General features: G+C 35.0%; 6 protein-coding genes across 10 annotated transcripts; 4 read left to right on the top strand and 2 right to left on the bottom strand.

Moving 5' to 3' along the window:
- Nucleotides 1-276: 276 nt before the first annotated feature.
- On the bottom strand, nucleotides 277-3,457 carry LOC120257910 (thioredoxin-like 2, chloroplastic). The gene is made up of 4 exons (XM_039265209.1): nucleotides 3,088-3,457; nucleotides 2,096-2,278; nucleotides 1,072-1,236; nucleotides 277-676 (listed from the first exon to the last, which is right to left on the bottom strand). Exons 1-4 carry the CDS (start codon nucleotides 3,259-3,261, stop codon nucleotides 539-541), a joined length of 660 nt encoding a protein of 219 aa, XP_039121143.1. The 5' UTR covers nucleotides 3,262-3,457; the 3' UTR covers nucleotides 277-538.
- A 1,348-nt stretch (nucleotides 3,458-4,805) lies between these two features.
- On the top strand, nucleotides 4,806-6,754 carry LOC120258105. The gene is made up of 2 exons (XM_039265450.1): nucleotides 4,806-5,013; nucleotides 6,278-6,754. Exons 1-2 carry the CDS (start codon nucleotides 4,878-4,880, stop codon nucleotides 6,577-6,579), a joined length of 438 nt encoding a protein of 145 aa, XP_039121384.1. The 5' UTR covers nucleotides 4,806-4,877; the 3' UTR covers nucleotides 6,580-6,754.
- Nucleotides 6,755-7,251: 497 nt separating this feature from the next.
- Nucleotides 7,252-8,414, top strand: LOC120259145 (GATA transcription factor 23-like). Of its 2 annotated transcripts, none has more exons than XM_039266688.1 (3): nucleotides 7,252-7,422; nucleotides 7,502-7,767; nucleotides 7,865-8,414. In XM_039266688.1, the coding sequence occupies exons 1-3, from the start codon at nucleotides 7,383-7,385 to the stop codon at nucleotides 8,078-8,080; spliced, it is 522 nt and encodes a 173-aa protein (XP_039122622.1). In that variant the 5' UTR covers nucleotides 7,252-7,382; the 3' UTR covers nucleotides 8,081-8,414. The 2 variants fall into 2 exon arrangements, with proteins under 2 accessions (XP_039122622.1, XP_039122623.1); XM_039266689.1 differs by having other exon boundaries at nucleotides 7,253-7,422; nucleotides 7,514-7,767.
- A 1,191-nt stretch (nucleotides 8,415-9,605) lies between these two features.
- On the top strand, nucleotides 9,606-12,880 carry LOC120259214 (protein REVERSION-TO-ETHYLENE SENSITIVITY1). The gene is made up of 3 exons (XM_039266780.1): nucleotides 9,606-9,787; nucleotides 11,653-11,998; nucleotides 12,386-12,880. The coding sequence occupies exons 1-3, from the start codon at nucleotides 9,621-9,623 to the stop codon at nucleotides 12,806-12,808; spliced, it is 936 nt and encodes a 311-aa protein (XP_039122714.1). The 5' UTR covers nucleotides 9,606-9,620; the 3' UTR covers nucleotides 12,809-12,880.
- A 313-nt stretch (nucleotides 12,881-13,193) lies between these two features.
- On the top strand, nucleotides 13,194-17,303 carry LOC120258441. 4 transcript variants are annotated; one of them, XM_039265854.1, is made up of 12 exons: nucleotides 13,215-13,297; nucleotides 13,385-13,435; nucleotides 13,513-13,564; nucleotides 14,081-14,154; nucleotides 14,232-14,362; nucleotides 14,452-14,494; nucleotides 14,605-14,694; nucleotides 14,884-15,242; nucleotides 15,344-16,075; nucleotides 16,286-16,408; nucleotides 17,042-17,112; nucleotides 17,196-17,303. In XM_039265854.1, the coding sequence occupies exons 1-12, from the start codon at nucleotides 13,273-13,275 to the stop codon at nucleotides 17,197-17,199; spliced, it is 1,755 nt and encodes a 584-aa protein (XP_039121788.1). In that variant the 5' UTR covers nucleotides 13,215-13,272; the 3' UTR covers nucleotides 17,200-17,303. The 4 variants fall into 4 exon arrangements, 3 of the variants coding, with proteins under 3 accessions (XP_039121790.1, XP_039121788.1, XP_039121789.1); XR_005535999.1 differs by lacking the exons at nucleotides 17,042-17,112; nucleotides 17,196-17,303 and having other exon boundaries at nucleotides 13,197-13,297; nucleotides 15,344-15,688; nucleotides 15,747-16,075; nucleotides 16,286-16,406; XM_039265855.1 differs by lacking the exon at nucleotides 13,215-13,297 and having other exon boundaries at nucleotides 13,379-13,435; nucleotides 14,061-14,154.
- Nucleotides 17,295-19,227, bottom strand: LOC120258444 (histone deacetylase 19-like). The gene is made up of 3 exons (XM_039265858.1): nucleotides 18,697-19,227; nucleotides 18,132-18,572; nucleotides 17,295-17,927 (listed from the first exon to the last, which is right to left on the bottom strand). Exons 1-3 carry the CDS (start codon nucleotides 19,225-19,227, stop codon nucleotides 17,673-17,675), a joined length of 1,227 nt encoding a protein of 408 aa, XP_039121792.1. The 3' UTR covers nucleotides 17,295-17,672.
- Nucleotides 19,228-19,653: the final 426 nt, after the last annotated feature.

The raw sequence follows: 19,653 nt of genomic DNA, 5'->3' as shown, positions 1-19,653 counted from the left end.
CCCTTACCTTTCAGGGTAAAAAAAATCATACCCCTACCCCATACCCTTACCCTTACCTTTGACTGGGTACAGATATACCCGTCGGGTAGAGTACAAATTGACATCTCTAGTTGTGATATGAAACTCTCCAAGGAAATTAGAAATACGTCCCTGAGAATAATATTTCCATTTCTATAAGATAACAAGTGCTATAAACAATTAAAAAGGTCAAGTTTATACGGTATTTTTTTTTTCAAACAACAAAAAAATCCTTAAATTACATGTAAAATCTCAAAAGATCAAATAATGAACCTAGAGCATTTCCATTTAAAAAGTTCACACAGAGACAACATTTGCAAAATATTTTGGATCAAACTATATACTGTTTTGCTGCATAGAATACATAAACGAATGATGGACGTGATAACAATCTGAAAATGTACAGGCTGTTGATGAATATAGCTACAAGTGAAATTTCATCAATGGGAGAGATTAATATATGACAAACGAAGTGTTCGAAAGCTGCCGTAAGCTTTGAAGACTGATGATGAGGACAAAGCTATCTCGAGGGGGCTTCGGCAGGCTTTTCTAGTGTGCTTGAGGTTCCAAGAAGGTCGAGATCACCCACCCCTCGAGGTGGACCGATGCTGCAACGATCTGTGTTGTGTGTTTGGATTGCATCCTTTATCTTCTGAAACTGCAGTTATTTATGCAAAGTCGAAAGCCGGTGAGCAGAAGTATACAACCTAAGCACATGGTATCATTAAAACAAAGAGATCATATTGACCTCTCAACAACAACTATTTGTAGTTTCAAAAGGATGATGAATCATAATGAATCAAGAGGGATTTTGACAAAGAAGCAACAAATGCTTGTGAGAATGATGAACCATATTGACCTGGAGCAACTAGTTAAGTTCGAAGTTTCACATCGAAAGAGAAACAAATTCATGCAAAAAAAACACCAACGACGACAAATGTCAAGATACTTTAGAACAATTATTAAGAAACTTCTTTTACTTATTTAAAATAATTGGGAAGTATGCACCATAGGAAAAAAATATATGCAAGAGTTAGGACTAAAGTTGCTTACTTTCGCTAGTGAACATGAAAATGACTCTAATTGTCCATCAGCACCTCGGTAGAAATGGAAATATGGGAGCACCCTGACATTCAATCTTTTGCACATAGGTTTGTTTTCATCAAAGTTGACCTTTACAAATAAAATTTCTGGATGTTCTTCAGCTGTTTTGCAAAGCTGAAAAATCAAATGATTGAATTAGGTGCGAATAATGAGAACAAAATAAAACTTACAATAAACATATCATGAATGGAAATTGAGATAAAACACACAGTTTACATATGTCGTGACAAATAATAGCGGATGACACTGAGGGTGAAAAATTTATAAAGATTTTGTCAAAGATTTTAAAGCTGCAATATGGCTTGGCAGGGATAGATATCCAAGACATAAAGTTGAACGAGTGTCAAAGATATATCAACTTTTAAACGATGGTCCTAAGGTCATGTTTAAAACTTTAAATAGTCAAATTAGCCAATTGAACTAAGTTAAAGCACAAAATTTGAGTCAATAGACCTACTTTGACTGAAATGGCAATATAGACAAATGATAGAAGTATAGCACACATGCTATTTCCTTTCCAGTAACTACCCTTCAAATGAAGACTCGAAAAGGTAACAGCTACCCTCATTCTTTGACAAAAAATGGCAAGTACAGAGGCTCTCCTAGAAGAGCCACAGGTAATGCTTGAAAAGATAATGATTAATGTTCGATCCCAATATGTCTTTCTCCATGTCTTTTTATTATAATTTAGTAGGAGGATGAGAACATGGAGGTAGAATAACTCTATAAAAAGAAATGGTGAATAAGAAGGCGTTCCTAATTATTTATTCAAAAACCCCACACGAGATGCATGGATAGGAGAAGAAATTAGATGTAAAAACAACACTAAGCATTGCTACTTCAAGTTCCATGATATGGTTAATTTAAGATGAAACAAATAATACCCTATTTTTTGCACAGAATGTGCCAGGCAACATATACATGATCAATAATTAAACCAAAATCCAATTTTCAAGAGACCAAAAGCCAACACCTTAGGGAAAAGAGCTCGACAAGAACCACACCAAGTGCCATAAAACTCAACTATCACAAGACTATCACCAGCTTTGCTTAACACATCAATAAATTCCTGAGTCGAGTGAACATCAATCATATTTGGTCCAGCATTCTTCTCCCACCACTTAGGTCCGTCCTCCTCTTCCACAACGGCATAAACCTGAAACCAAAATCCAATCACTAGGAAGAATTCACACTCCATAAAAAAACAACTCTTTTTTTTGTCTGAAAAATACTAGTAAATGTTAGCTGCAATGTTCCTCCAAGCATAGAACCAAAAACGTACAGTATGTAATCTAAACAAAATGCAAAAAGTCCCAAGGAAAAGCCATGTTTTAAACCAGAAAAGCCAAACTCAATGAATTTTAAGGTTGACCTTTCTCCAAGCACCAAACCAAAAATATCAATGTGAAAGATTTCCAAATCCATCATGATCTACGTTTTATTATAGCAACAGAACATACAAAAATCCATAGCGAAGCCCATCCCTGTGCCAGCAAAAGCAACTTACTGAGAATCAAGTGGCAACCTTTCTCCAAGAACAGAACAAAAACATCAATTTGAAAGGATACTCAATGCTATTTCAATATACGTCTATCAAATCAACACAACATTAAATTTCATAGATAAGCCCATCCATGAGGCTGAAAAGGCAGCTCATTGAACATAAAGCTATAAGTTTTCTACAAGCAAAGAACCAATAACATCAATTGAAAGAATGTTCAATATCATTTCGATTTATATCTTATTAAATCAACACACAATACAAACAAAAAACAGAAACCCATTCTCGTACCTGAAAGGCACTTTCAGGCACCCTACTAAACATAAAGTTGCAATCTTTCTCCAAGCACAGAACCAAAACCTCGATTTGAACAGAGATTTCAATGTTTTTTCAATCTATTATATCTCAAATCCACCAAATAAGCCAAATTAGATTAAATTCCCGAACGAAGATGGAGCACTGACCTTGAAGCGAGACAACCTCTTTTCAGGATAAGGGGTGGAGGAGGCGACGGCAGCGAGGCGGGCGGGGATTTTAGAAGAAGAAGGCTTATGGAGAGCGGCGTTGGGCGAAGGAGGCAGGAGGGGTGCGTTGAAGAGGGAGAGGAGAAGAGAGGAGCGAAGAAGGGTATCGGCCATGAAAGCAAAGGGTGGCGAGCTGAAGGTTCGGGCAGGTGCGGACAACGGGATCACGTCGTCTCCTCGTCCTCGGATGGGGTCGGAGCCGGTGACTGGGAACCCGGGAATCCTCACGGCGAGCACGAGGCTTCTTTTGTGATAGAGAGAGCGAAGACGCTCTCCAACCACATAGTCCCCCGCGGTGACATTTCACCTTTTTTATGGGCTTTATTGCATAAACATTATAATAGTTTTCAACTTTTCATAGTAAGATTATGGGCCCTGCTAATCCTTGAAGTTTGATGTGGAAAATGGAATATTTTTTTATTATTTTAAATATTTAAATATTATTTTAATAAATTTGTAGTTTATCTACTTTAATTAAAAAATATATATATATATATTTAAAAAATTAATAAATTTTGAATTTTTTCTTTTGTGTATATATATATATATATATATTACAATGACCATAACAGCAAAGAAGACGGACAAACATTAAAGTATATCAAGTAGACCGATATATAATTTAATTTTTACAAATTTTATCATGTGAATGGGCTAATATAGGAGGCCAATGATGCCAACCCCAAAAATGTCTCTTCTCATAAGAGATTTGATGAACTTTGAATAAACAAAATTTGCATAGTACTACACAACAAAATTTAGGGATGCTAAATTCAAATTTAAAAAATTTATAAATATTAAATAACTGTATCAATTCAAATTTGTGATGATAATAATCAATATTTCAAAAATATAAAATATACATCTATCTTCAAATTTTGGTTTAGATATAAAAGCCTATCATATCTACATAAATAGCAAATAACTCAACTAATAGTTAAACAATAAATTAACAAATAATATAATTAACAAATTTACCACAAATTCACAATCTAAATTTATTCACCCAACAATTATTTAACAAATAATCTACCAAAAATTAATTTTTCATAACAATTAATCACAACAAATATTTAACATTTTTCACAACAATTTTCACAATAAATAATCAAACAAATATTTAACAAATATCCAACAATTAAACAAATTAAATTAGATATAAAACAAATAGAAAAAAGAAATACATAATTAGTGATAAAATATAAATTCGAAAGAAATTGAGCAAGAGAGAAAACTCACATCCTGCAGTAATTATTTTTAGAGATTTTAAGATAGCAATTGTATTTTTGTTTAGGTTTTATTTTTATTTTTATTTATTATTACTATTTTTTTGCATTAATATCTTAAAAGATTAATAATTAAATATTGATAAGTTCAAAAAAAAAATCTAAATATAAAATTTAAAAACAAAAATATTTGAAGACCCATGCTTGCTTAGCCATATTATTTGTTATTGCACCCAACATCAATTTTATTTAATATAATAACTTTATTATTTATTTTAAAAATTGTGGGTAGAATTTTGAAAAAATAAATAAAAACTATCACTTTTCACATAAATTATAATTATTAATATTATATATATATATATTAATTATATATATTTTTTTATTTTTTTATTTATTCATATTCACAGACAAAAGGTTGTTTGAAGCACACTGATCCCGAGGCAAATCAAGTAAAGCCCCGCTACCAGTCAGTGAAGGATCGAGCTCGCTTGACTCGCTCTAATGGTGTCCTCTTCTTCGTCCTCGGCCGGCGGCGCTGCTTCGGCTCCGCCTCAACCTCCGCTGCCTCCTGCGCCAAAGAAGGGCTTCATCCGTCGCATCATCCCTGTCTTCCTCGTCACCAATCTCGCCGTCGGAGGTCTTAATTCTCACCTCGTGTTTTACCTTGAATTTGAAGCTTTCTTGATGCTTGGATCAATTTGGGTTGGTTTTGTCAAAAGATCCATTTTTTTGTTCGCTTTTGATTTGGACATTATTGATGGATAGATGGTGTAGAGTTATTTTGTAGATCGCCATGGTTGTGCCTTGAGATCCCTTGATCAGTGTTCTTGTTGTGCATTGGAACTTGTTGGATATTGTGAACGCTAGGGATAGCTGCTGTTAATTTTTAATTGAAAGATTTCGAAGGATGTGATTTGTGATCTTTTGATTGTAAATTTGATGGAGTACCAAGTCAATGTATGATGATGCATTACTTCACTTGATTTTGGAAATCCTTCGGTTCTTTCAGAATAGTAGAAATTGGACAATGGAATTGAAGATTAGTGTGACAATCTGTGAGCACTTGTTTGTTTTAGTGTTCAATATGAGGTGTAATAACTTTGGGTGTATTCTATTGTTTATGGATGTTTGATATAAAGTTATAGAACTATAATTCTTGAATGCTTTGCAAAGGTTTGGTTACTTCTAATAATCTTATTTGCTTTACTTTTGAGGCTTGCGTTCTTTCTGTATAATTATAATGTATTGCGCACGGTTAGACTTCAATGTTATTAAGAAAGAAATGATTCGAGGGTTCAACACTCTCCCAATGCATGGTTGGCGGCTTGTCTAAATTGTCCCAAAAGAAATAAAATAAAATAAAATAAAAGGAAGAAAAGAAAGAAATGATTCTTCCTTTTTGTTTTGTTAGTTCTATTCTCACATAACTGGGCCTCAGTTGTTCAAGAAGACGCAAATGATGTTTTAAAAGAAATTGCTATTGTTTATATGTCAATATCATAGATCAACATTTTAATCTTAATTTGTTTGTTAACTTTTGGTAGAAGGGAAGTGAGATGGTAGTCATAATAGGATAGAAGACTAAAAGGCTGTTGTTTCATAGTTGTTGAGATACGAGTGCACTTAGTACCCTCTTGCTGATATTTTTAAGTATGAAGATATCAAGTTTATCACAAACCTGCTTCCAAATGCAAAGAAGCTGATTGACAATTCAAGAGTTAATTAGAGTGAATTGTGTGTGGTCCTTCCTATAAATTAGGAATTACTCATGAAGAGAGGTAAACACATGATAATTTGCTTGTGATGCATGGAAAAATATGTAGCTTATTTAAATTGTCAAATATAGTGATAATAAACTTTAATGTTCTTGTTTTGACTAATCCTCTGGTCATAATGTACAGCTTATGTGCTTTTAAGAACCTCACAGAACAAGACTGATAAAAAGGATGAGGAAGTTGTGGAGGTTCCTGCTGCTCCTGCTGAGGGCAAAGCTGTTGTGAAGCCATCACCCGGTACTCCTGCTGCAGCACCTGCAAAAGTACTCCCGCCCATTCCTGAAGCTGAGCAACGACAACTTTTAAAGTGGATCTTGGAGGAGAAGCGCAAAGTTAAACCTACTGATTCATCAGAGAAGAAAAAAATCGATGAAGAAAAAGCTCTCCTCAAACAGCTTATTCAAGCCAAATCTTTACCAAGCTTGTAAAATGTCTATTAACTTGCTTCTTGCATGTGGGTGCATTTTGGATGTGTTTTCTGATTGTCGCTTCTCGCTTGTCCCATGAAGGAATTGTGATTTTAATCTGGAAGATGTGCTTAAACTTTTATGTTGTTTGTATGCGTTAAACAATTAATATCACATGCATTCGCCGCTTGGATTATGTGAAAAAGTGTGAATTTATGTGTGGAAATGCATCATGGTGGTTGTGATTTAGGACCACATTATCCAGAATCATGGGTTTTACGAGCAATATTAACTCAAACTTTGTGAATGTATAAATTGCACCACTGTTTTCACGGCAATTTGGATCAACATTAACATAGATCCTCCCCTTTGACTTGAATTTCAAGGACTTGTCAGAACAGAAATTGATAGTTGATTCTGCAGTAATTTTCATTTATGTGGAATTTGCTATGATTAAAGCTGCAGTTTTGGACAATCCCAACATTCTCCAGTCCCTTCATGCATTCCCAATTGAATCAATGGATCATATTGTTTCCTTATCTCATTAATATCTAAAGAGCCAGAGAGCCACAGCATATCAATGGTGAAATTGAATGCTTCCCAGGTGTGTGATTGTGATTCAAAAGCATCATACGTATCCACTCTTATGATCATACAAACAACAATAACATCCTTAGTGATAATCAATTGAATAAACTTTTGAGAAGTAAACTCAGAGAGAGAATTGATGGAGATGCAACCTACTGTCCCTGCCCTGCTAAAGCATTCAATGCTTTTTGGCAATACTAAGAAAGTGGGAGAAAGACAGAGACAGTGATGTCTCCATGCAGACAAAGATATACATCTCTCTTTGCAATAATTCAGGTTTCTCTGCCATCTTTGAATGTAATTCTTTTCTTCTTCTTCTTCTTCAAGTCTAGTCTCTTATTTCCAATGACTTCAGTTTACTCTTCAGAAGATGCAGAACAAGTTGAGCAGTTGATGATCAGTGAATCAAGCATCCAGCATGGACATGATCATGAGCATACAAAGTGGATGTCTTCCAAGATGAGATTGATGAAGAAGATGATGAACTCTAATCAAAGCACATCTACAAGCAAACCAAGAAGAAATAACAGTGTTCCTGAAAGTGGTGATGTTATTAGAGTTTGCTCAGATTGTCGGACAACCAAGACTCCTTTGTGGAGGAGTGGTCCTCAAGGCCCCAAGGTTGTCATTCATTCATTCACTCATTGATAAATCTAACTTCTTTATCTGATTTTTTATCTCTCTTTCTCTAATCTTTTATTTGTGTTGCACAATGTAGTCTCTATGCAATGCATGTGGAATAAGGCAGAGGAAGGCTAGGAAGTTGCAGAGCATGGCGATGTCTTCAGACCGCGGTCACACTGTGCCTTTCAAGAAAAGGTTCAAGATCACAACGACCGAAAACTCAGCATTTCATCCAAGATTGTTGCCTCAAGATGAGAAGGAAGCTGCCATCTTGTTAATGGCTCTATCTTGTGGCCTTCTCCATAGTTAAGCAGAATAATTTTTAAGATTCCAAGAGTGTTCTGTCTTGCTGTCTCTCTTGTGTTTCTGTTGCTGTGATCAAGAAGTTGTTGCACTAGAGCGTTCACAATGTCATTCCTTGTGATGACTTTAGAATCTAAGGCAATAAAAACACTATCTAAAGTCATCACAAATGTCATTCATACCTTCAATTTGTGAATCAGTGTTTCATGTCATTATCTAGAATTCTTTTGAAAATATATCAAATGGGCATTATACCAGTGTTTAGAGTTCAGTGTTTCACATTGTCATTCTCCTTGAGATGATTTCTGAAGCAATAAAACTATATCTATCTATTGATTCAAATCTTCTTATCTGCTTAGTTTCTGCATTTGTGAATCAAATACAGTGTTTCAAATGATGAACTTTTTTTTATCTGTGTAAATGTTTCCTGCTGAGAATGGTCATATCTTTTATCTGCTATGAAAAGATCAGATCAGAGCAACCAAGTTTGACAGAATGGGGAATGTATATAAGTCTTCAGATTCATGCATGAAATTATATGCATGTATGGATTGATATCATGCTTCATATGATTTGTTTTTTGTGATCTTGAATTGTTAAATGGATTCAGAATCACACACACACACACAAACAAATTCAGACAAATTCAAACCAATAAGAAAGAGAATGTAATCCTGAACATGCAGCAATGCTAAAAAATATCTTATTTCTTTGACTTTTTATATTTAAAAAAAAAAATGGAATGTGATAGATAGAGTTTGATCTTCAAACTTATAAATTTTTTAAAAATTAAAATTTACTAAATGTGTGCTAACTTATTAGAGTCACATAAAAAGTGATAATATTAGTATTCTTTAAAAACACTGTTCTTGTCCTCTAATCTGGGGCATCTTGATTCTGACCTTTCATGGGATAGGGAAAGCGGATGAATATCAGCTTTTCTAAACAGTATTATAGTACTAGAGTTTTGGGTGTTGTATTAAATAAATTTTATTACTTAAAAAATAAAACTTTAAAATTTAAATATTTATTTAGCAAGAATCGGTGTATTGACTCACTATGATTAACAAAGAAAAAAAAGTTAAATATAAATTAATTAATTTTATTAAAAAAAATTCTAAAAAATATTTTTATTTTTTAAAACCCACAATTAATTTTTAAACCCCACCACACATAAATTAAACTAAAATTACGAAAAAAATTGAACCAAATCGAGTATAATTTGATTGGTTTATACTTGAAATTATAATTCAGAATAATTTAAAGTGATTTCAAATTTAAGTCTTATATACATATAATTAATAATTTTATTATTATTATTTTATAGGGTTTTTAATACTTCGTACGGACCTGATTTAGACTAATACACGATATGTGGGTCAAAAATTAAAAAATAAATAAATAAATAAAAGAAAACCATAAGCTAAAATTGCATATATTAAAACTGGGAATAATCATTTAAAAAAAAAAAAAAACAAAGAGGCTTCTAGAATTGCACTAACCACCCCATAAAATGACTAAAATAATATGATATTTTCCCCAGGTTCATGCACCGGACCAACTTTGGCCCCTTCAACACATGTTTCCATCTCCACCTCACAACCAAATTCCATCTGAACTTCTCATCATCTTTTGTGTTCTTATTTGCTGCTCAAATCTCAAACATACATTCTCTTTGCTGCCCAAAAAAGCATGGAACATCATCACTTCTAAGGTCTGTTTGTATGCGTACTTGTGTTTGGCTATCTTTCTGTTTAGCTTGTTTGTGTGGATATTGGAACATCAGGGGAAAATGGAGATTGGTTTCAGTGATTTGAATATTAGCATTTGGTTGTTCGATTGTCTTGCAGCTTAAAAAGGGCATCAGGGGAAAATTTTGGTTAAAAAGATTACATTTTTAGCTTCATTGTTTTGTTTGATTATTCAATCATCTGTGTGATTGTGCTGAGCTCTTGTTATTTGAGAACATCAGGTAGAAAATGGAGATTTGGTTCAAAGATTGCATTTTTAGCATCCTCTGTCTTGCTTTCTCTTCCATGTCTATGTGTTTGTTTACAGCTTCAGAGGGTTCTGGTCTTTCTTAGTATTCGAGTTGTAGAACATCTGGCAAAGTAGGGAAATTTTCTTGAAAGTTTGTATCTTTTGCCTCCTTTGCTTTGTTTACCTTTGTAGTCATCCGTATCTATGTGCTTATCTGCAATTTGAGAGGACGAAAATATTTTGGCTGTGTGAATTCTGGAGCATTAGGCAGAACATGGTTTATGGTTCAAAAATTGCATTTGTAGCATTCATTATCTTGTCTGTTTATTCGGTCATTCATGTGTATATTCCCCTTTGTGACTGCAAAGGATGCTGACCTTTTCATATTTGAGGACTAGACATTAGGAAGACAACGAAAATTTGGTTCAGAGATTGCTTTTTGTATGCACTGTCTTGCTTTATTATTCAATCATCCATGTTTTGTGCTCATATGCTGCTTCGAAGAGTTCTGATAGGTTGTAGGTTTATAGTGAAGACTGGTGTTTTCTTTTATTAATGCTAGAACATCCGGAAGAAAGAAAGGAAATCTGTTTAAAGATTGCATTGTTGACATCCATGTTTGTTGTGTTCATTTATAACTTTAAAGAGTGCTAGTGTTCATTGGTATGTGTAGATGAAAAATTAGCAAAAGATTATATTTTTACATCAATCATCCTGTCTTTTTGTTTAGTTATTCATGCCCATAAGCTCATTTACAACTTCAAAGGGTGATGATCTTTTGGTATTTGAAGTTTGAAACATTAGCACAAAAACAAAAATGGTCTAAAGGTTGCATTTTTAGCAGTCTCTGTCTTGTGTGTGCATTCACTCATCCATTTCTATGTGCCCACTAACAATTTCCACAAAAATTGGTCTTTTGGTGTTCAGCTTGGTTCGCCATTGATTGGTTAATCATTTCTAAATTTGAAATGCATCCTTGCCCATTACTCTTAAAATTTTTCAATCTTCCTTTTGTAATTTTCTGAAAGCCAAATTATGGCCTTAAAGCTAACTGTAGCTTTAAGTGTCCACTTTGTTTCATTCTTATATCCTCGATAAATAAAGAGCCTGCATAGTGTTTGCTCCTAAATCTATTAGTTAATATCGCTTTACTAACTTTATAAATTACTTAAATATAACTTATTTTGTGTTCCCCTACTGCTTTTCAGGCAGTTTGCAGGAATACTATGTGGCCTACCTACAATTTCCTTGTGTTGCCATCTTGAGATTTTGTTCAGAGTCTTTGTCATTTTGCTGAAGAAACCCATAGGTTTGTTGGCATTCTGTTTAATATCCAATATTCTTTCTTCCCATGGCTGATCCTTTATTCCTTATTTTGTCTTTGATGAGACAAATACTCAAACCCTCTTTTGATCGGCAAGCTTGTTTCCTATTTACTATTGAAGAAACATTTATGTTTGGATGTTATTGTCACTTGGATACAGATGTAAAAGAACGAGATTTTGTTGGATAGATAAGTCAACAAGGGATTCTTATAAGTCGAGATTCATTGTAAATCATTATTGTTCTTAAAAAAACATATATTGATATATTTTGCAGGTTATATGTTTATCTTCATCACTTCAGAAGAAGCTGGATGCCCATGAAAGCATCTTACATAATGGAGCTTAAATCTACCGCTGATATTGAAAATGCCTCTTCAAATCGGAGAGTGCGGCATGATTTCTGGCCACTTGATGCAGTGGATCCAAAGAATGCGAGATTCCCTTGCTGCATTGTTTGGACACCTCTTCCAGTAGTTTCATGGTTGGCTCCTTATATTGGTCATCTTGGAATTTGTCGAGAAGATGGGGCTGTCGTGGACTTTGCAGGTTCAAATATTGTAAGCATAGATAATTTTGCATATGGCAAAGTTGCCAGGTATCTTCAGCTAGACAGGGAACAGGTATTTAGTATGTCCTTCTCTTCTTATTCTCTAATGCAAGTTTTATGGAATATGAGCCTTATTTTGTATCTAGTTATGTATATTGAATTTAATTATTCCAATAGCAATCCTCAATTTTCCAATTCATGCTATATAAATCTTTAAAATTGTATCATTTGACATGACCAATTTGTCTTGCATGTTTAACTAATTGAACTATCATTGACTAGGTAAATTTTGGAGCATATTAACATAGCTTCTAGGCTAAGCAGTGTAAATAAATTTCTTCAAAATCTTCAGTAAGACTTTGAAAGTAAAACTTAAAAACTTATTCTATTAGTGGAAAGTGAATATTGAATTTTGACATGAAATTAATTGCGGCAATTCTTGTTTTGGAACACTGGACAGTGTTGCTTTCCTCTCAATATTGCAAAGCACACCTGCGAGCAGGCCTACCAACACGTGGAGCGGGGAACAGCGACATCGTGGGACAACGCACTGCAAGCAAGCATGCAACAATTCCAGCACAAGTGCTACAACCTCTTCACCTGCAACTGCCATTCATTTGTGGCCAACTGCATGAACAGGCTCTGCTACGACCGATCCTTGGGATGGAACATGATAAATTTAACTGCACTTGTGCTCTGGAGGGGGAAATGGGTCGATGGCATGTCGGTATTACGATCATTCTTTCCTTTCACCGTTGTACTGTGTGTTGGCCTTTTGATTGCAGGATGGCCATTCCTAATTGGTCTTGCATCATTCTCATTTCTTCTAATTGGATGGTATCTTTTCGGAACATACTGTGTAAAAAATCTGATTCAATGCTAGACTTGTTATTGAATTCTTTTGTTTTCATATTAATGGCCGGATACAATAATTAAGATGCAGACTTATAAATTCCTTCTTAGTGTTGTGTTACTCTTTTGATGTTCTTCTTTATATTTAATGTAAATTTTACTTCAATCAGAATCCAGACTTGCTCACAAAATATGAATTTTGTTAAGATGTGAATTTGTTCGAAATTAAAACCAAAGACCGAACATATTTCAACCTCATAAAAGATGATAACAAGATCAAGTGTGGTCCTCAACAAGATAAAGTTCTGGGGTATGTCTTTTGTAGGTATGTTTTCTACATTAAATTCATATCAAAATCAGGTGGTGGCCAGACACAGTGACAGTCAAGCCCCACAGAGCCACACAAACACAATATCTATGGTCTCCATGCTCCAAGTTCCCCTCTTTCTTCATTGAAAGCTCCAAAGGAACAGTTTCCAACCTCATCAAGCTCCAATGCCAGGCACCATTCATGTCTTTGGTAAGACATCAACATTTTCATGCACTATTGTTTCAACAGTAATCACATTCTGTTTTCCTGACACTCTATGTTCAATTCATGCTGTAGTGTTAGACTTGATGGACCTTCCATTTGATGGTAGTCCCCTTATCTTGAAGTGTGAGTTTATGCATTAAGTTTCTCAGGTTTTGCTCCCATTTGATTCTAATCTTTGGATTTGTGGATTTTTGTTGCAGTGGCTATGGGGAAGAGGGAGTACCAAACTGTTTGCAAAGGGGAATGTTCTTTGTGAGTTGCATTCTTTCACTCTACACCAATTTCTCCCTTTTCTTTCTCCTAGTGCATGATTGCATACTTTGATTCAGATATTTATATCAATTGATTGTCTCTGCTGCAAGACCTAGATCCTAGTTTTTTGGGGGTTTTTTCTGATTGTTCTTTATCACTGTGAATTGCATATATCTTCTGCTCTCTTTGATGTGCTTAGTGATATACCTTGTAAATCTTTGGTTTAAGCTTGTTGCTGAATTCTGCTAAATTTCTGCATAGCCAACAGCAGTATCCATACCTGGTTATTATTGCCTTATTGCCACATGCCACAAAGAGATTATCCAGGATTATATAGGCTTCTCTCTTGTTTGTTTACAAATCATGTGCATTTTTCTGGCTCCTTTTGTATCTGAGATTTTGAATTCATAGTTCACATGAGTGCTCAATATCTAAGACTTTTAAGGCGAAAGAACTATGCGCATGAATTGTTTTGTTAATTTATGGTGAATCAAAGAGGGAATTGTGTTGGTGTAGCCCGGTGATGTCTCTTCGTGAAAACTTGGTCTTGATGCTTCATGATAATGAGGGGAATGAATTATCAAGAACAGGTAACCACAAATTTCTCGAGGGATTTCTGTTGTTTTTTATGATTGTGATGATGACAACAATAAAAATTACATGATAGAATTGCCGACCATGTCAGTGGTGGAAAAGGGAATATGGGATGACTTGTTTCCACTTAAAGGTGGCGGGCACGTCCACATGAGGGTGCAGTTCTCTCTTAATGAAGAAGAACGCTTGAGGATTCGCCATATGGTTTTTGTGCTTTTTATCTTATCCAATTTTGATATGCTTAAGAAATTGTTAGCTGGGACTTGACAGACCGACTTATTGGTACATGGCAGAGGGAGACAGTGGTACGAAAGAAACAAAGCGAACTGCTCAAAGGTTGGCCTCTTAAGTTCTACTGATGCTACCATTCCAACAATCAAGTTTTCTCTTCTTATTCCTTGCTATGGCTTGATTTGTAAAACTTCTTTCTATTTCTCATGTGACAGGGCAAGAAACAGGATTATTAGGTTCTTATCCAACAACCCAACTCTTTTCAGAAGGTACTAAGATTGAGAAGACAGAGCAAACAGACCCAGTTAAGGATTCCTTCTCAGTTCATTCTGATTTCGATTGCCTGACAAATTGAACTTGTCTGATCATTATATAACACATAATAATTATATTTGTTGACCTTTTAGTTTCTCTTGGTTATTCGGAACTGTTTACATTTATTAGAAATTGTTAATGGTCGAGTTTAATAACGGATATCTGGTGTTCAATTGCAGGTGTCTGTGGAGGCACACTTTCGCTGCAAGAATTCAGAGAATCCTCTGCACAAGCATTTAAACAGTATGATCCACATCATACTGAGCTAAGCAAAAAGGAGATTGGGATTTCAGACAAGCAAGATGTTTCCTCTGTAGAAGTCAGTAATTCATCATTATCAAATGAGCTCAATGAATGGTGGAAGCTCTCATCTGAGCAAATGATTCCTACCAAACCAGAACAGTTAGCTACTACTTATGCGGGGAATATTACTGAAGATGACCAAATTCTGGAAACAAGGAGGAAGGGCTTTCATCGGAGAAGCTTGAGCAGCAATATGAAGAAGATGATAACCGCCTTTGAGACTATTCTTTATCAGGTAGATTTCTCGGTTTTACTTTGTTAATTCTAACCTTGGCACACTAAACTTTGTGTTTACTATTTCCAACTGCTGATTGTTATTAAAATTAATGTTTGTAGGGATGGGAACCTTCTTTTAGCCCGAAATTGAGGGAATATTCAGGGCCAAACAACATTAAATATGTCAAAGTTCCACAGATTTTGACCAAGTCATTTTCGGCAGGAATGCTCTCTGATATAAAATCAATACAAAATCCAGCAGTTCATAGATCAATTGTCGAGAAGAAGGGAGAAAAATCTCAGTTGTATAGTGACAGTGGGAAGAGCCAAGAACTTGCTAATGATATTATCTTATATGATACAAAGACCGCAAACTATGCTTTGGAACCAATGGAGACAGAGCGAGCATTCAGCATCAGAGGAATGGTGGAAAATTCTAATGATGATATCCACCTTTCAGATAAGGCAAGTTGTGATGTTTTGCACGGACTAGAAATTAAAACTGATCATCATGTTTTGGCAGAAGAAGATTTGGCAGCGAGAAAAATGTTATATGAGTTACCTGTACATAATGTTCAACCTTGTCCTTGCACGCATCAAGGCTCATCTTCTATTACGGCTATGGAGGGGAATGGACAGATTAATCCTCGAACTTCAAATGAGGATGTGTTATTATCAAGACACTCTGATAGTCGAGGATGTAGTTCTCCAAGCCTTGTTAGTTGCGTACCAAGATATTTTTGCATCACTAGTGGGAGCAAACAATTGAGGGATCTTGTTGAATGCTGCGACCTCAGTGTCGGAACACACCTAATGGAGAATTATCATTTCATAAATGAAGTTCACGAAAAGGTTCATGCTCCATCATTTACCTACATAAGAGGGACCGTTTGAGTTTCATATCGCTTTTTTGCCTTTTCTACTATATAAGAACTGAGCTTGAATCTCTATGATGGCCTACATAAGCACATGCAGTATTGAGTACATCTGCTTCTTTCGGTTGGTGTTTTCATGCTTCTATTTTCTTCAAATTTATGTGATATGAATTTTTTTTAAATGAAGGAAAGTGCACAAGGAGATGGACTACTTAAAATGGATGAGGATGAAGAGATTTCTCCTGCTTCTGAAAAAAATAATGGACTCTCAAAAGGCATGAAAAAATCAAGTGGATTGTTGATCGAACAGGTGGTTCCTTTTCTGACTTCTCTAGTTCTACATCTTTGTATTACTGCAAATGGAAGCTCCAAGTTTTGATTGATCATGACTTAGTCATCGATCATGAAAACTAGAACTTCATTCCATTAATTGAATAAATTAACTTGTATCTACACTCTGTAGTGTTTCAGAGATGCAAAAAGACTGAAAATAATGACATTCATAGACTTGTTGGGTAAAGTATCAAACATTTTAATCCAATAAGATACTGATGTAATTAACAAAAGAACATAGTGTTGTCTTCTCTACCTCAGTCAATAGGAAGACTAGTAGAATGAGATTTATCCATATAAGGTATAGGCAAATATTCAACTGAGAATGGTTGCCATTCTTTGAGTCGGCTATTTAGATAAGCTATGAAGGAACTCTTTAAGATAAAATTCCTTAGTGAATTCTCTCTTACTGATGAGGAAATTCAAAACAATTTGTTGGAGGGGCTAAAGATTGCATAATTGTTAATGAAGCTAATAATGTTGTATTAGTCTCTATCAATTTCGAGTAAAGAATTTGGAGAGGTAAATAGACGTATAATTTTCAGAAATTTAGAGTCATTTTCATGTAATACCTTTGTCATTAATATAACCACATGTTCCGTGTGTTTAGGTTGTGCGAACAGTTCTAATAATCATTGTGGGTGGAACTCTGATATTGAATACTAGGCTGAGAAGACTGAGGTTCTTGTTCAAATCCAGCATTTTTTTTTTTTTCAACTTTTCATCAAGCATGATATGAACTTGATTGTTTTCCTTTTTGGCAGATAACAACGTGAAATTTTGCAGCATTAAAGCAACAATTGTGCATTGTTGGCAGTGTGATGACAATTATTGACATCAACCAAGATTGACAGCAGTCTACCTTTTTGCAGATTTTTAACTATGGTAAAATTCCTTGAGGTGCAGGAAAAGCAGTTGAAAGTCTTGTGCTTGTTATTCCCTACATGAATATGATCCTTCCGCAGAGAATTACTGCATGAATCTCTTTCCTCTCTGATTGACAACATAATTTTTCAATCAAATTCTGGTTTTTTTTTTTTAATAATTAGGAACATGTTAACTACAAGCATGTCTATCCTAGATTTATTTACATACAATCACATTTTGTAAGACAATGTTTCTAAAAAATTAATAGAATATTGAAATAATAGTTTATATATATATACAAGTGGTCGGTGAAGTACGTAGAGCTAGATAGGTGGTGAATAATGTGTTATATTTTTTTCAATCTAATCCAGTCCTTAATTGAGTGAGAAAAGTTGTACGTCAACGCTTGCATCTGGTGGCCTCTCTTGAAATTGGACACTTGGAGCATGCTCAAGCTTTGATATGTTGTCCAAAACTCTTGTTTTGATTTTCTCCAAACTACTAGTACTGTTTTTGTTCTCCAGTCCCTTTATCGGTGGATCATGAAGAGTATAATGCGGTCCAAAATATGCATAGAAATCGTTGCTAGGAAGATCATTCTGTAGCTCAACTCCAACAGCAACTGCAGTCTGTATTTATCATGTACATATATAGTAAAATAAAACTCAATATTATATATGACCAAAAAAGTATATATATATATATAATAAATAATACTGTATATTTATTTAGATCATGTTCCTTAATTAATTAATTAAGCCTGTTACTGAAATAACTAAATTAAATTAATTATAAAAGATAAAATAAGATAATATAATATATTAAGTAAGTACCTCATAGGCCCAACATCTTGGAACGTTTCTGAGACAATAGCCACCACCACCAAGTAGCAAAAGAGGGAGATTGAATGACCTGATGAAGTTGACACACTCAGCGTGACCTTTGATGGTGAGGTTGAAGGAACCAAGTGGGTCTCTAGCCAAGGAATCAGCACCACACTGAAGGACCAGGGCCTCAGGCCGGTAAACCTCCATGACTTTAGAGATGATGGGTTTGAAGAGAGAATGATAGGTATCATCAGTGATGCCATCGTCAAGAGGAACGTTCACAGCGTGGTACTTTCCTTGGTCGGACCCGATGTGATCGATGAAACCGGTTTTATAAGGGAATATGCATCTTTGGTGGAAGGATACAGTCATCACCCTTTCCGTCTGGTAAAACGCTTCTTCTACACCGTCTCCGTGATGCACGTCTATATCCACGTACAACACCCTCTGCATGCATGCATGCATGTTTAATTCATTAATTTTCATTTTCATTTAATTTCATGTAATCAATTTATAATTAAAAGATATATATATATATATATATATATCTTAATTAATAAACAGAACATACCTGACGATGCTTGAGGAGCTCGGTGATAGCAAGAACAGCGTCATTGACGTAGCAAAAGCCGGAGGCGGCGGAGCACTTGGCATGGTGGAGACCACCGGACCAGTTGATGGCGATATCGGAGCTGCCTTCATTGAGTCTTGCAGCAGCAGAGAGGGATCCGCCGGTGTAGCTGGTGCAGTAGTCGTAGAGGCCATCAAAAACAGGACAATCATTGCTATTTACATCATAAATCTTGCAGAGGCCGGCCAACTCTTTGGCATTGTCCGGCGTGATGCGTTTCAAGAAACTGATGTATTCGTCGGAGTGGAACTGGCGAAGGTCGTAGGAGGTGGCTTTAATGGGTTTGAAGACTTGCATATTGTCTAAGACGCGGTATTTAAGGAGTAGATCGTGAGTCATGGCAATCCGAAGAGGTTTCATAGAATGGCCGGAGCCGTAGTGGTAGTTGCCGATCAAATGGTCGTAGTAGTAGGACACTTTCCTCTTCTTTCCATCAGCGCCAGAAGGCAGTGAGTTCCCGCCGGTCTCCATAATATTATATATATATATCACGTATTATACCCACTCTTTCTTCTTCTTCTTTTTCTTCTTTCCCTTTCTCTTGAATCTCTTCTGGTCGTGTGTGTGTGTGTATATATATATATGAGAGAGTCCTAATCCGATTAAAAAAGGAAAGTCACAACTGTCATTTTTATCTTCTTACTATATATATATATATATATATATAAATATATCAGAGTCCTAATCCTATTAAAAAAGCAAGTTACAACTTACAACTGTTAATTATTTTATTTTTTATCTTCTTACCATTTATATATATATATATATATATTAGAGAGTCCTGATCCGATTAAAAAAACAAGTCACGTGTGGACTATCTGCCTTTTCCGAAGTTTTTGTTTATTTTAATTTATATGTATATATATACATACATAATCCGATTAGGATATATATATC

The sequence above is a fragment of the Dioscorea cayenensis genome, chromosome 4, assembly GCF_009730915.1.
Source record: "Dioscorea cayenensis subsp. rotundata cultivar TDr96_F1 chromosome 4, TDr96_F1_v2_PseudoChromosome.rev07_lg8_w22 25.fasta, whole genome shotgun sequence".
Taxonomy (NCBI): Eukaryota; Viridiplantae; Streptophyta; class Magnoliopsida; order Dioscoreales; family Dioscoreaceae; genus Dioscorea; species Dioscorea cayenensis.
The sequence above is the reverse complement of the archived record's forward strand: the minus strand, read 5'-3'. Positions and strand labels throughout refer to the sequence as shown.